Source organism: Myotis myotis, unplaced genomic scaffold, assembly GCF_014108235.1.
Source record: "Myotis myotis isolate mMyoMyo1 unplaced genomic scaffold, mMyoMyo1.p scaffold_m19_p_6, whole genome shotgun sequence".
Lineage (NCBI taxonomy): Eukaryota > Metazoa > Chordata > Mammalia > Chiroptera > Vespertilionidae > Myotis > Myotis myotis.
This window is the reverse complement of record NW_023416368.1, coordinates 82,752,746-82,768,378: the sequence shown is the minus strand read 5'-3', so window position 1 is coordinate 82,768,378 and position 15,633 is coordinate 82,752,746. Positions and strand designations below refer to the sequence as shown.

The window sequence follows — 15,633 nt, the reverse complement described above, 5'->3', positions numbered from 1 at the left end:
TTTTTTTTTTTTTTTTTTTTTTGCCATTGGCCCATATTCCCTATCTTTAGAGAGAAGACTGATAACATATCCATGATTAAACTATTTACTGATTATGTCTTGGTTAATCTCTTTGTAGTCTAAAAAGTTATTTGTTTTGCTGCTTTTCTAAGGGATTCTTCAAAAGTGTTCTTGGGAGAAACAAAGCAGAATATGTAGTAAGCCTCGCACAGACATTAATTTAGGTCCCTTTACTTAGAAAACAGGATTTTATTGTGAAGTGTCCTTTGACCCAGCAGTTTGTGTAAACCATCCCTCATGAGCTAGCCATCCAAATAACAGGCTAGTGAGGAATCTAACTGGGACAATTAGGATATTCCACTCATTTCCTGATCACTTCCAGCTGTCCAGTGGCATTTAGCCAACATATATAATTTTGTGGCATTAGTTAGGAAACCTTCAAAATTATGTTTGTTATTACTACCCAATGTCATTATCCTCCCATCCTCTTCCCATTTCCACTCTCTTCTCACCTGAATTCTGGCATCATTTTTAGTGGCCTTTATTGATACTATCTTAACAGCTACCCAGAGTAGATAAACATCTTATTAAATATGGAAATAGCAGTATAAATAATTTTAGCAGATCCTGGAATAGGGACCTCAAAAAATGTATTATGCCATTCCACAAATTTAAAATTGAATTGAAGGCAACAATTATTTTCTTACGTCTCCTATATAAGACCAACTTGAATCGTTATTTTTGCCATTTAGATGTTGTACATAGCCAAAACTCAACCCCACATATTATCTCTGGTATTCTTTATTCACTAGAGGCCTGGTGCATGAAATTCGTGCACAGGTAGGATCCCTAGGCCTGGCCAAGTGATCAGGGCTGATTGGGGCCATCTGGCTGCTCGCCGGGGCCTTCCTTCCCTCCTCACCGCCCCCTTGTGGTCAGCGCACATCATAGCAAGTGGTCAAACTGAGGGACACTTTGCATAGTAGCCTTTTATATATATAGATGTGAGCAATGATTTTGTTTGTTACAACCACCTTAGAAAGAATAAATGTACTGATTTTGTTTCTCCCCTGTCCCATGGGTTTCTTCTCCTTACGTGTTATAGGCCCAGGATCCATTTTCTTTAGTCAGGATGTCACAATTTAAAAAATAAACTTGAGGAACAACCAAGATGGTGGCATAGGGTATATACCTGTACGTGCCGCTCCCCACAACCACATTAAAACTACAACGAAAAGACAAAACGGTGATCATCCAGAACCATGGGAAAGCTGGCTGAGTGGAAGTTCTACAACTAGAAGGAAAAAAGCGCATTGAGGCTGGGTCGGAGGTGTGGAGGCGCCAAGAGCAGAGGTATGGAGGCGTGTGAACCGGGCTGCTCCTGGGTGCGTGGGAAGGGAGATACAAGCTCCCGACTGTACTGACCTTGTTTCCAGGGAGTCTCTAGGGACCCAGACTCTTACGGGGAGAAACCAGACTGTCTGGCATTGGGTCAGAAAGTGAGGGTGGCTTTCTTACAGAACTGCTCGCAGGGATCATTGTTACTGTGGGGGCGCAGGACTCGGGGATGCGGAGACACTGAGATGGAGACAATGAGATGTGGAGATGCATGGAGTCGCGGAGACTGCTGACAACAGCCATCACTGTTTGCTCCACCCCGGTGATTCTCTGAGACCCCGCCCCACCCAACCTGTGCGCAGCAGCACAAATGAATCACCTGCCCTTTTGCAGCCTAACCTAAAAAACTGCAGCTGAGTCAGAGAGCTCCAAAATTTCCAAACCCCAAACAAAGAGGAGAAATCTGCAGATCTTGCAGTAGGTACTGTTGGGCGGACTCACACAGTGGTTGAATTTGCACCTCCTTGGAGATCCAGAAGCCAGTGTACCCAGTGGTCAGATACAAGATTTCAACTCCTCACATCCATAAGTGACACACTCAAGAGGCAGACTCAGTGAGCACCAAAGCCCCACTGAAGCAAATCCTGCCCCATAAGGGCGTCTCCAGCACAGCAGTTCTTCCACTATAGGCACAGCGGGTCCTCACAGCTAATTGGCCTGGAGGTCATTTCCTCCCAGGGATACCAACAGCATTCAAGGCTTAACTACAACTGGACTGTGCACCCAGCCCACGGAGGGGTGCACCAAGAGTGTCCACCTCAGGTGATTGGAGAGGCTGAGCCACTGGGCCCAGTGGGACACCTACCACACAAAGCCACTCTGTCAACACAGGGAAGTAGCCAAGATGTGGAGACAAAGAAACATGTCACAAATGGAAGAAATTGAGGAAAGCAGTTTACTGGGTTTGGAGTTCAAAACCACAGTTATAAGGTTACTCAAGAATCTTCTACAAATCTCTGAGGAACTTAGTGAGACCTTCAAGGATCTTAATGAGAATGCCAAAAAAAATGGAAAAGGACCAGTCAGAAATCAAGCATACACTGACTGAAATAAAGAATAATATACAGAGATCCAACAGAAGACTAGAGGATCCCAAGAATCAAGTCAAAGATTTGAAATACGAAGAAGAAAAAAACACCCATCCAGAAAAGTAAAAAGAAAAAAGAATCCAAAAATATGAAGATAGTGTAAGGAGCCTCTGGGACAACTTCAAATGTACCAACATCCAAATTATGGGGTTACCAGAAGAAGAGAGAGAGCAAGATATTGAAAGCCTATTAGAAGAAATAATGACAGAAAACTTCCCCTACCTGATGAAAGAAATAGAATTACAAGTCCAGGAAGCGAAGAGAACCCCCAATAAGAGAAATCCAAAGAGGAACACACCAAGACACATCATAATTAAAATGCCAAGGGTAAAAGACAAAGAGAGAATCTTAAAAGCAGCAAGAGAAAGAAACTCAGTTACCTACAAGGGAGTACCCATACGACTGTCAGCTGATTTCTCAAACAGAAACCATGCAGGCCAGAAGGGAGTGGCAAGAAATATTCAAGGTGATGAATAGCAAGAACCTACAACCAAGATTACTCTGCGCAGCAAGCTATCATGTAGAATTGAAGGTCAGATAAAGAGCTTCACAGACAAGAAAAAGCTAAAGGAGTTCATCACCACCAAACCAGGATTATATGAAATGCTGAAGGGTATTCTTTAAGAAGAGGAAGAGGAAAAAGGCAAAAATAAAAATTATGAACAACAAAGGAACAACAAATATGTATCTATCAACAAGTGAATCTAAAACTTAAGTCAATAAAAAAAATCTGATGAACAGAATAATCTGGTGAATATAATAGGAGCAGGGGCATAGAAAGGGAGTGGACTGACAATTCTCAGGGGGAAGGAGGTGTGAAGGGTGCGGGAAGAGACTGGACAAAAATCTTACACTTATGGATGAGGACAGTGGTGGGGGATAAAGGCATGGGGTGGGGTGGGAACCAGGTGGAGGGGAGCTATGAGGGGGAAAAAGAGGAACATCTGTAATAATCTGAACAATAAAGATTTATTTAAAAAAAAAAATAAATAAATAAATAAATAAATAATAAACTTGAGAAGCTACCATGGAGGCAAAAGAGTTGTTCACTTTCTTGAAATTCATTCAATTATAGGACTTTTACTCACAACTGCACTTAAATGTAGGTTCAATAGCTAAGATTTAAACATTTAAAGCAGTTTATAATAAGCTTGCCACCAGCATTATTCTGGTAGGTTTGTCTGTGTTAAATCTGTCTGTGTGTTTTTTAATTTTAAACTTTAAAGTCTAATTTTAGGAGAGATTAATTCTGATGTGTACCACTGTGTATTTTGCAAAATGTTCTGCATTAAAAAAATGTGTTTGCATATTGTCCATTGTTTGTGAGTATGCCCAATTGATGTGATCACATTTTCATTGTCTTATAAAGCCTTGGCGATCAAAGGGGGAAAGCAGATATTGTGAATCTTTCTGTGAATTTTAAAAGCGCAAAATAAAGCAACAAGGTTTAAATAAATAAATAACCTCTGTGGGAGTCACTCCTCTTACCTTCACTTTCATGGAAATTAAAGTCCCTGGAATTTACTAAAACACCCCAGGTCCCCATGGCAATGGCAATGGCTCTGGGACCAAGATTCAAACCCAGGAAGTGTGACTCCAGAGCCCCTTCTTAACAGCTCCACATGGGGCTGAATCCTCACAACTATCCCATCACACAGGGTCATACAGCACCCATTAATCAGATGGCAAAACTGAGGGACGAAGGCACTTATCCAAGGTCCAACTGTCTTCAATCAGGGGGAGTCTCTTACCAAAATCCGCCTGTGTTGACCAGGGCTGCCAACCTGCAAACAGAGAAAAGAGGTCATTAGATGCACCTGAGATCTGGCCGGCACGCACCCTGTCACCCAGCCAGTCCCCAAGTTTCCCTAAGTGCCAACGATTTCTTTCTTTTTTTTGTTAATATATTTTTATTGCTTTCAGAGAGGAAAGGAGAGAGGAGAGAGATAGAAACACCAATGATGAGAGAGAATCATCAATCAGCTGCCTCCTTTACACCTCCTACTCGGGATCGAGCCCACAACCTGGGCATGTGCCCTTGACTGGAATCCAACCCTGGACCCTTCAGTCCACAGTCTGATGCTCTAACCCAGTGATGGCGAGCCTATGACATGCGTGTCAGAGGTGACACGTGAACTCATTTTTTTGGTTGATTTTTCTTTGTTAAATGGCATTTAACTATATAAAATAAATATCAAAAATATAAGTCTTTGTTTTACTATGGTTGCAAATATAAAAAGATTTCTGTATGTGACACGGCACCAGAGTTAAGTTAGGGTTCTTCAAAATGCTGACACTCCGAGCTCAAAAGGTTTGCCATCACTGCTCTAACCACTAGGCAAACCAACTAGGGCAAGTTCCAACGATTTCTGGGGCAAGTGATGAAAGCAGGAGGAGTGTGTATGTGACAAGGAAAATGCAGGCTCTTCCTGGGGAGCTGCCTACATCAGCTCATGAGATCTTTACGCTTTGCCAGGTCAGGAGGGGTGGGCAGGTAGCCACTCTTAGAACCCCCCCACCCCCCCATCTACTTTACCAGGTTGGCACAGCCATCCCACAGCTGTTTGACTGGCCTAGAAGCAATGACAGAGGCCTGGGTACAGCCTGGCCCCCTTGCCTCCCAGCAGGTCAATCTCCCTGTAGGTCAGGCTGTGGCTGAGCCTCCCCAGAAAAGCCTTCTGAGTTCGACAGAATGTAACACACACTCACCCCAGAAGAGGAGCAGGCTGAAGGTCCACATCGTGCTGCTCCTGCCATTCAAAGAGGAGGACCTTCTCTGCATCCTCGGGCTTTCCAATAAAACAGAGGATGTCGGGGGAAGGGGAGGAGGGGGCGGAGCAGGAGTTGCTCAATTACTGCCAGTGCCCCATGGACCGTTTTTTTGCTGAGTTGCTGCCACTCATGCAGACAGTGTGCAAACTCTCAAATTCTCCTTTCTCCACTGAGAAGAGAAGTTGGTCTGGCTAGTGGGCCGCTATGTTTGTTCTCTCTCTCTCTCTCTCTCTCTCTCTCTCTCTCTCTCTCTCTCTCAGCTTCCCCCCTGATCTTTTTTTCTTCCCAACCAACATCTGTCTCCCATTTCTTATCACCTTGTTTTATTGCAGCCGATACTAAACGAGCTTCAGCCACCTGCCCCGAAAGAAGCAAGCCCCAAGCTCCAGGGCCCCTGCGCTCCGTTATCACGTACCAGGCCCTGCGCTAGACACATGGCTAACAAAATTTAACAACATCACCGCGTCAACATCGCAAAGTAGGAATTTCAACTCCACCTATTTTACCAAAAAAATGGAAAAGGAAGGCTTTGGAGAGGAGATGTGCCAGGTCCAAGACTGCCTGAGGACCTAAGATTCGAATCCAGGGCCCTCTGCCAAGTTTAGAGATTTGACTATTTCACCTTCCTCAGCTCTCCACTGTATCTGATCACATCACTGCCATCGCCACGGTGCACAGCAGCACGCCCAGCCCTTCCCGGCCCCAACTCCACACACACACAATCTCATTCCTGTGGAGGTCTGGGAATGCCTTCGTAAGGGTCCCCCAGCCGCAGATGCCGAAGCAAGGATTCTAGTGAAAGTAGTTTCTCAGGAAACTCGGGGGGTGGGGGGAGGTCGTGAGGCTGGGCAGGGATCCAACCCACAAAGGGTGTTCACAAGCCACATACATGTGACAACCTGGGCTTAACCTCATTGGGCGCCTCTTGAAGGCGGCATAGAACCCACTCTGCAGCGTTACCCCAACTGAGGGCGAGGGAGCCGGGGTATTTATCCACCAGCTACTGTCAGTCATACATTGAACCTCGCATCAGCCCAGGACACCTCGGGCCTGGTCTCCAGGGAGACCGAACAGGCTCCAGAGACAGAGGCCAGTCTCCCGTGCGCTGAGGGTGTGGGGAGGCACCAAGAGCATCTGCCAGGAGCTAAAAATGAGGTGCAGAAACCGCCCCAAATTCCCTGGAAGAAAATGTGCTGACAGTTCTTGCCTTCTCCCTTTTGCTCTCTGTAAAGCAAAACACCCATCTTGGAGTTATGGCCACTAGAGCAGATGCATAGTGGTCCCGTTTGTGCACCCAGGGGCCCTGCCCCCAGAAGCTGCAGTTAAGAGCCAGTGTGAAAACATGGCAAATTGCACCAAGAAGGAGGCTAAACAGAGCTGCCAGGTGTCTCAGAGAGGCTCTGGACGATAAGCGCAGACTCTGGGACCAGACGGCACATCCCCAGGGGTGGGGTTCAAATCCCATCTCTACCATTTGCTCGTCATGTGGGGTCCTGGGAAAGTTCTCAGTCTCTCTGTGTCTCAACATTCCCATCTGTGAAATGGGCCTGGTGATAGTAAAATCTACTTCATGGGGCTGACATGAGCATCCGAGGACTGGGTGTGTGTGACACACAGGAAAGGCTCCATGTGTTGGCTATTATGGTGACAGACCTGGGATCGAATCCTGACTCTGCAAGATATTCCCAAAGTGACCTTGGGTGGTGGCTTACCTCTCTGGGCCTCGGTTTCTTCATCTGGAGAATGGGCATGACATAGGCTCTGTTTCCGAGGGTCATTGTAGGGGGAACACAGTACATGAGGTAATACTGCCATCTGGGAGGGGCTGCTGGGGCTTGTATTGTCATCTATAATCCTGCTCAGCGCATCCAGGAGTGTGGGGCAGGAGGCAGACAGACCAGCTCGGTCATTTTGACACATGTCCACAAATGCTTTGGTCCTCCTCCCTTCAAGAGGGGGAGCCTAAACTCTGTTTCCTTGAGTGTGCACTGGACTTAAGACTTGCCTCTAATGAACAGGGTAAGGAGGATGTGACATCGTATATCATCTGAGATTATGGCATCAGACACAACTGAGGTCATAAGAGTCCTTGTGGCTCCCCCCTTGCTCTCCCTTTTCAGGGTCACTCGCAGAGTGGAGGGAAGGAGAGCCGGTCACTGTTGGAAAGGCACACAGTCCTGCGGGGAGCCCACGTGTGGGGACCAAGGACTCCAGACAGCAGCTGACGGTCACCTCATGAGAGACCCCGATCCACAAGCATCCAGCGAAGCCACCGCCACCTGCCTGACCCTCAGAAACTACAGGAGAAGAAACAGTATGTCCTGTAAAGCTGTGGAGCTTTTAGAATAACTGTTACACAGCAAGACGTAACCAACACACCACAAGCAATTGTCCGCATCGGTAACATGAGGGTAATAATGATCTCACAGGGTTTGAGGCTTAATGCGATAAAGGTCATAAAACCCTTCCCGGTACAAATTAAATGCTCAGTAATAGAAGTTATGATTGTCATTACTAGTATCCACGGTGCTAAATGAGCCACCAGCGTAGAGGCTTGAAACAGCACAAATTCATGATGTTATGAGCTCAGAGCCCCAAATGGGTCCTTTGGGGCTGGAGTCAAGATGTCAGGAGGCAGCATTCCTTTTGGAGGCTCAAGGGGAGAATCCATTCCATGTCTTTTCCAGCTTTTAGAGGCGCCCACATTCCTGGGCTCAAGGCTCCCTCCGTCATCTTCCAAGTCAGCACTGTATCACCTTCCAGCCAAGTAAACCCTCTCTCTCATTAGATAGATGATAGCTATCTTGATTAATCTTTCTCATTCTCTCTGTCTCTCTCTCATTATATAGATAAGATGCCTCAATTAATCTTTCTCATTCTCTTTCTCTCATTCTTTCCTTCTCCCTCAACTTCCCTCTTAAGAAGACCCGTGTCGTCACATTAGACTCACAGGGAGAGTCCGGAATAATGTCCCCATCTCAAGCCCCTTAACTTCACCTCCTCTGCAAAGTCCCTTTCGCCTGGCAGGTCACATATTCACAGGCTCTGGGATTTGGATGTGGAGGGGTTTTCCCCACCACAGATGGGGGCTGGGGTCCTGGTGAGTGAGGACACAGGTGCCAGTTACCCTTCAACCAGAGGCGGTGACCAAGGCTGTACAATCTGGGCAGCTGAGATCCTGCAGGGACGAGGGGAGGAGGAGGGGAAGCACGGGCCGGAGGAAACGCACAGCTGCTTGCAGAAGCCTAACCCCCTGTGACTTTCCCGGCAAAGGGGAAATCTAGGGGCGCTCCAGATTGAAGAAGTCAGCCTGGAGGAGCCCCAGAGACATCGTGTATCTGCACACTGAACGTGGGGGAATTCCAGGGCAGCCCTTCCCAACCTGACCATGTCCCTCCTATGTTCTAAGTCCTCCCACGGCTCCCTATTACCTGGGGATGAAGTGCAGGCTCATGAATACATCAAGACCCTGCCAGGCCTTACACTGGTCTCCTCCTCTGGTCTCGTTGCTCCCCACCCCCTGCCAGAGACCCCAGTCATCCTAGACTAACTGTAGCCCCTCGGTGGGTGCTGTTGGTGCCCTGTCCAGCCACCTGTTACAGCTGGAGCACCCATCCCCACAGCTGGAGTGTTCCCTGCTCACAGCTCACAGCTTTTCCTTCTCCAGAGAAAGGCCCTCCAGTCCAATGACTGCATGAGCCCTCAGACCTGACCACAGCCAATAGCAGATGGTCACAAAGGGGCAAGAGGCCAGCCCTCACCCCAAGGGGAGATCAACTCTATGGTGCTATTCAGGCTGCAGGGCTGCCGGTGAAGTGAGGCTGAGCTCTGGCCTCTATCCTACTCTGCTTCCCTCACTCCTTTCTGCTAAGCATTCTCCCTCAATTAACCCTGTGTGCAAGAATCCTTATGGCGGGAGGGGGTGTGGCCTAAGAACCCCTCCCAGCCATCAAACACTTAGCTGTTTCTGGACCCCCAGTCTGACATGGGTATGCACCTTAAATCCTGCGCATCTCTCCCACATAAATACCACCTCCACCAGGAAGCCTTCCTTGACCCCCACTCCAGGTTAGGGACCTCCTCTGCGCTCCTCCCACACCAACACTCGGGATGATCTATACTTGTTGGAATGTGTTTCCTCCCAAAGACTGGGAACATCCTGGGGACAGGGGAGGAATCATGTTGGCTGTTGTATCCTAGAAAATGGAAAAACAAGTGAGGAAGAAGAAAGAAAGAAAGAAAAACTGATGAATCTCCTGCATCCAAGAAAGAAGACCAAGGATTTGAGGGGGCGGAGAAGAGCAGCAGCTGGGCCCCTGCTGGGGAGAAGGGCGGAGGTCCTGGGAGGGCGGCGGTCACTGAGGGGGTCAGGGCGGCTTCCTCCTCCTGGGGTCATGGTTCCCCCAGGGGGACTCGGTAGGACCAGCCCCGGGTTCCAGGACGCCCCAGGAGGCCTCACAGCGCGCAGCAAGGTCATCCTCGCGGCTATGACTTATTGCAGCGGAAAGATACAAAGCAAGTCCACGTAGGGGAGCAGGGCGAACGCGCCTGGGCTGAAGTTCAGAGGAAACCAGCCGCCAGTCCCAGCGGTTGCGCGGGGCCAGGGGTGAGGAAGCGACGGACCACAAAGGGGTCCAGGAGACTTAGGGGGCGTGTTGCACTCTGAAAGGAAGCGGCCCAGAACCACTCTGACGACGCTGGTAAGGCTGGCTCCTAATAGAGTGCCCACCACTCTGCCCATTGTACTGCGCGCTGAGGGACCCGGTGGTTTCCTGCGCTACAGAGGGAGCGAGTTACACGCATCCTGAGTTTCTCCACGGAAGTGTGACTTCTTGGGTTTGATCAGAGAGCTGGTCTTTTTTAAAAAAGCTAAGAAACCCATCTAAATGTACACTTCCTTAAAAATAAAAGGAAATAACAAGACCGGTGCCGTTTCCCAGTGGCACCCTGGCCAATAAGAAATGTTTCTTGAAACCCTTCCTCTTCAATGGGCAGCGCCTGGCTAGCTCTGTGTCTGTGCAGCCGCGCAGCGTGTGCAATGATTTGCTTGCTTGGCGATGGTCGGCGGGCCCCTGCGTGCGCAGGCAGCGCGGCACACGCTCCCCCTCGGCGCATTTCTGCAGAAACTCGGCTCCCGAATGCCCAGTGCCTTTCCTTGTCGCTGCATCTGGCCAGGGGCAGCAGGAGCAGCCGGAGGAACTGTGGGCCTGGCCCTCAGGCGGAGACCCAGAAGAGGATGTGCAAGTGCAGAAGCTTCGAGGGGAAACGATCTCATCAGATTTGCTCTGCAAACACAGCGCCCTGCAACAGGCACCAGAATTTGAGGGAAGTGGGTCTCGAAGAATTTAGAGAAGAAAGAAAATGGGCTTTCAGGCCTAAGCCTCCGAGGAAGAGGAAGGTTCTGGAAGGAGAGGGCCTCAGGATACAGTCCGAATAAGGGACAATATGCTATTCTGTGAGCTTGGAGGACTGGCTTAGAGGACTAGTTGCATTGGATTTGTTCGCTGGGGCTGCCACACCACATACCACCGTCTCGGTGGCTTAAACAACAGACATGTATTGTCTCACCGCTGTGGAGGCTGGGAGTCCAAGATCCAGGTGTCAGCAGGGTTGGTTTCTCCCGAGGCCTCTCTCCTTGGCGTGTAGAGGCCATCTTCTCCTCCGCCCTCACGTGGTCGTCTCTCTGTGAGTGCCCATGTCCTGATCTCCTCTTCTTAAAGGGATATGGGTCATATTGGATTAGGGCCCTCCAAATGACCTCATTATCTTGAAGACCCCTTTAACAGTCCAGTCTCCAAATACAGTTACATTCTGAGGTCCTGGCGGGGAGAGCTTCAACTATGCATTCGGGGGGACACATTCAGCCCATTGCGTTCACATTCCAGCTCCAACCACTTCACCTGTGACCTTGGGATGTGAGGCCTCTACGAGCCCGTTTTCTGGTTTACTGAAAACGACATGTTTACTTTGCATAAATACCGTGAGGACTACGTGAAGTGACCCACGAAAGTGCTTAGCAGAGGGACAAGGGCACAGGAACGGTTCATCAGCTACAATCCCAATTCCAATGTACTACATACGAATACATACAAACACACCCATCTATTGTCAGGGTGTCACAATGGGGCTCTCTCTCAATTAGGTTACAGCCACCAAATCTGGAAGAGCATAACCATAAAAGTCAATAAGAAAGCGTTATTATTGTCGTCCAAGCAGAGCTTGAGAAGGAGGCGGCTGAAAACCAGCCTTGTGATCCCTTAGCTCAAGACGCAGCAACCTTTTCTGTAAAGGACAGGGGCAAGTGTTTTTGACTCTGCTGGACATCGGGTCTTTGTGGCAATTCTGTGGGTACAGTGTGAAAGCAGCCATAGAGGAAGGAACCGTATGAATGGGAGTGGCTGTGTGCCAATAAAACTTGCTCTGTGGACACCGAAATACGAATTTCATATACTTTTTACGTGTCAGGAAATATTATTCTCCTTTTGATTTCCTTCCACCATTTAAAAAGGTAAAAACCAGCCCTAGCCAGTTTGGCTCAGTGGATAGAGCGTCGGCCTGCGGACTCAAGGGTCCCAGGTTTGATTCCGGTCAAGGGCATGTACCTTGGTTGTGGGCACATCCCCAGCAGGGAGTGTGCAGGAGGCAGCTGATGGATATTTCTCTCTTATCGATGTTTCTAACTCTCTATCCCTCTCCTTTCCTCTCTGTAAAAATTCAATAAAGTATATTTTTTAAAAAATGTAAAAACGCCCAAACCGGTTTGGCTCAGTGGATAGAGTGTCGGCCTGCGGACTGAAAGGTCCTAGGTTCGATTCCGGTCAAGGGCATGTGCCTGGGTTGTGGGCACATCCCCAGTGGGGGATGTGCAGGAGGCGGCTGATCGATGTTTCTCTCTCATCGATGTTTCTGGCTCTCTATCTCTCTCCCTTCCTCTCTGTAAAAAACCAATAAAATATATTTTAAAAAAATGTAAAAACCATTCATAGAAGCACTATTCCCAATAGCTAAAAAGTAGAAAGAGCCCAAATATCCATCAACGGATGAATGGGTAAACAGAACGTGGCACGTGCACACGGTGGAGTATGACTCAGCCATGAAAACGGGTGAAGCACTGACGCTCTCTGCAACCTGGATGAACCTTGAAAACATGATGCTCCGTGAGGAAGCCAGACACACAGGCCATGTATTGTATGAGTCAACATATAAAATATCCAGAATAGGTAAATCTATATCGATAGAAAGCTGATTTTAGTGGTTTTCAGGGGCAGGGGGTGGGGAGAGACTGTTAACGGACATGAGGTTTCCTTTGGGGTGATGGGAATATCCTGGAACTAGAAGATAGAGGTAGTTGCCGAAACCGGTTTGGCTCAGTGGATAGAGCGTCGGCCTGCGGACTGAGAGGTCCCCGGTTCGATTCCGGTCAAGGGCATGTACCTGGGTTGCGGGCACATCCCCAGTGGGGGGTGTGCAGGAGGCAGCTGATCAATGTTTCTCTCTCATCGATGTTTCTGGCTCTCTATCTCTCTCCCTTCCTCTCTGTAAAAAAATCAATAAAATATATTTTTTAAAAAAAAGATAGAGGTGGTGGTTGCACACCATGGTGAATGTACTAAATGCCACTGAGTTGTGTGCTTTACACTGGTTGGGCGGGTAAGTCCTGTTCCCCGTGGATCTAAGACTCACAGATGCCCCCTTGTGTACCTACAACAAGCTCAGCCACACTCCCATTCTTCGCCTAAGCGATTCGCTGAACTGCTGTCCCCACTCACCAATGGCAACAAAATGCCTGTTAACCACACTCTGGTTAAGCTTCTCTCCTCCCCTGGCCCCCGACTTGGCCCCTCTCCCTCGACAGCAGACAACCATCCTTAATCTGCCTCCGATCTAGACCCAGAAATGTGCTGAGAGAGACCATGTGAAGAGCACATTTAGAGGAATGGCAGCTGTGGTGTGGACCCGACCCCTCAGTGGGCAGAGACTGTGGCTGCTCACGGGCTGTCCCCTCTGCTCGGAAGTCCGCAGCGGCCGTTCACTTCCCAGCCCCTGTGCATCCATCCGTGTGGCCATGTGGCTGAGAGCCAGCCAACGGGGCAAAAAGCAGAAGTGGCAGGCTCATGCCCAATACCACCCATGAAGCATACTGCCCGTCTTCCAAACCTCCCCTTTCTCTCTGCACAGAGGACATCTGGGAAGGTCTAGAGCAGTGGTTCTCAACCTTCCTAATGCCGGGACCCTTTAATACAGTTCCTCATGTTGTGGTGACCCCCAATTTCATTGTTACAAATTGAACATAATTAAAGCATAGTAATTAATCACAAAAACAATATGTAATTATATATGTGTTTTCCGATGGTCTTAGGCAACCCCTGTGAAAGGGTCGTTCGACCCCCAAAGGGGTCGTGACCCACAGGTTGAGAACCGCTGGTCTAGAGGGTGACAGGGAGAAAGCTACCCGGGAGAGCCATCCAACCAGGAGCACTTATGTTGCACGACTGAGTGCATGAGAAATAAGCGTCTGTCGTTTAAGCTTTTGGGAAGCTGGATTGTTACAGCAGCCAGCACTACCCATCCCAACTAAAACACCCAGAGTGTTTGCAGAAAGAGGCCTTTCTAAAGTAGGGCATCTAAAGACGGAGGCAGGACCAGAGAGAGGGTCACACAATCACTTGGAAAAGACCAGGAGGTGGAGAGAAAAGCAAGCAGGAGAATGATGGCAGCCCAGGGACCGGGACAGGGGAGTGACAGGTGCCCAGAAGGCAGCTTCAGAAAGACCACAGCCTGCAACGAGCTGGACCTGCAAGAACAGGCGGAGGAAACAACAGCCTTTCCTAGGTTCTGAGCGCAAGAGGATGAAAAAGGCGGCCCCATCCTTGGGTTGCCACTGTTGTCAAGGTTACAGACAACGGAGAAAGTTAAATCTTTCCAATTCTATTACTTTTTATCTTTCCTGCAGAGAAAGGGCCACAAGGGAGGGAGACCCGAGGTGAATTAAAGCTTTTGAGAATGAGACACATGGTAGGAAAGATCTTGCAAACATCAGTGTCGCTTGCTTTGTTTTAAACATGGGGTGGGGGGTGAGGGGAAGAGACAGAGGATGGACTGGCACTCTTAAGTATAAAAATTCTGCTCCCAGTTTTCAAAGATCATCCCTGGAAACCATACATCAGACACCTGCTACTAATTCCAAGTCAACCACTTTCACTCTTGACTCCGAATCTTCTCACAAAAGCCTCTGATCCCCGAAAAGGTGCTAAACATCACTAATCGTTAGGGAAATGCATGTCAAAGCCACCGTGAGATGTCACTGCATACCGATTGGGTCAGCAGTTATTAAAACAACAGCTAGAAAATGGCAAGTATTGGTGAGGATGTGGAGAAATTGGAACCCCTGTGCATTGCTGATGGGGTTGTAAAATGGTGCAGCCACTGTAGAAAACAGTATGGTATTTCCTCAGGAAATTAAATAGAGAGTTATCATATGATCGCGAAACCCCATTTCTGGGTACATACCCAAAGGAATGGAAAACAGGAACTCAAACAGAAATCTGCACACCAGTGTTCAGAGCCGCATTATTCACAACAGCCAAAGGGTGGAAACAACCCAAGTCAAGTGTCCATGATGGATAAACACAATAAGGACATGAAATGGAAGAGGCCCTGTGTGAGGTCCCTGGAGGAGTCAGATCCACAGAGTCAAGAACCCACACACTAGCCCTGGCCAGTGTACTCAGTGGTTAGCATCGGCTCCCACACCAAAGGGTCGTGGGTTCTATTTTCAGTCAAGGGCACGCACTTGTGTTGTCAGTTTGCTCCCCAGCCTCTGTTTGGGTGCACGTGGGAGGCAACCAATTGATATGTCTCTCTCACTTTGATGCTTCTCTCTCTTTTTTTCTCTTTCTCCCCCTCTCTTTCACTATCTTTAAAAATCAATGGAAAAAATATCCTCAGGTGAGGGTTAACCAAAAAATAACAGTCAACCAAAGGACTTGCATATATGCATATAAGCATAACCCATGGACACAGACAATTGGGGGTGAGGGCATGTGCTGGGTGGTGGGAATGGCTAGGGAGAGGTCAACGGGGGGAAAGGAGACGTATGTAATACTTTCAACAATAAAGAACTTTAAAAAAAAAGATCAATGGGAAGATATCTTTGGGTGAGGATTAAAATAAATAAATAAATAAATAAATCCAGTAATAATCTATACTAATAAAAGGGTAATATGCTAATTAGACCGGACGTCCTTCCAGACAAAGCCACCATGGTAGGGGCTGAGCCAGAGGTGGTTAGGGGCGATCAGGTCGGCAGGGGAGAGCAGTTAGGGGCAATCAGGCAGGCAGGCAGGTAAGCGGTTAGGAGCCAGCGGTCCCTGAT

The 15,633-nt window shown here is 48.4% G+C and overlaps 1 protein-coding gene across 3 annotated transcripts in view; it reads right to left on the bottom strand.

Annotated features, from left to right (window-relative positions):
- Positions 1 to 5,293, bottom strand: part of ADGRE1 (adhesion G protein-coupled receptor E1) — a 55,255-nt gene extending 49,962 nt beyond the window's left edge. For 2 of the 3 annotated variants that reach the window (XM_036313532.1, XM_036313534.1), the window contains exons 1-2: positions 5,196 to 5,286; positions 4,238 to 4,270 (exon numbers count right to left, since the gene is read on the bottom strand). In XM_036313532.1, coding sequence (XP_036169425.1) covers positions 4,238 to 4,270; positions 5,196 to 5,268 — 106 coding nt within the window. In that variant the 5' untranslated portion in view covers positions 5,269 to 5,286. Of the gene's footprint in view, positions 1 to 4,237; positions 4,271 to 5,195 lie in introns of all 3 variants that reach the window. The other variant, XM_036313533.1, reaches the window with a different exon arrangement.
- Positions 5,294 to 15,633: the final 10,340 nt, after the last annotated feature.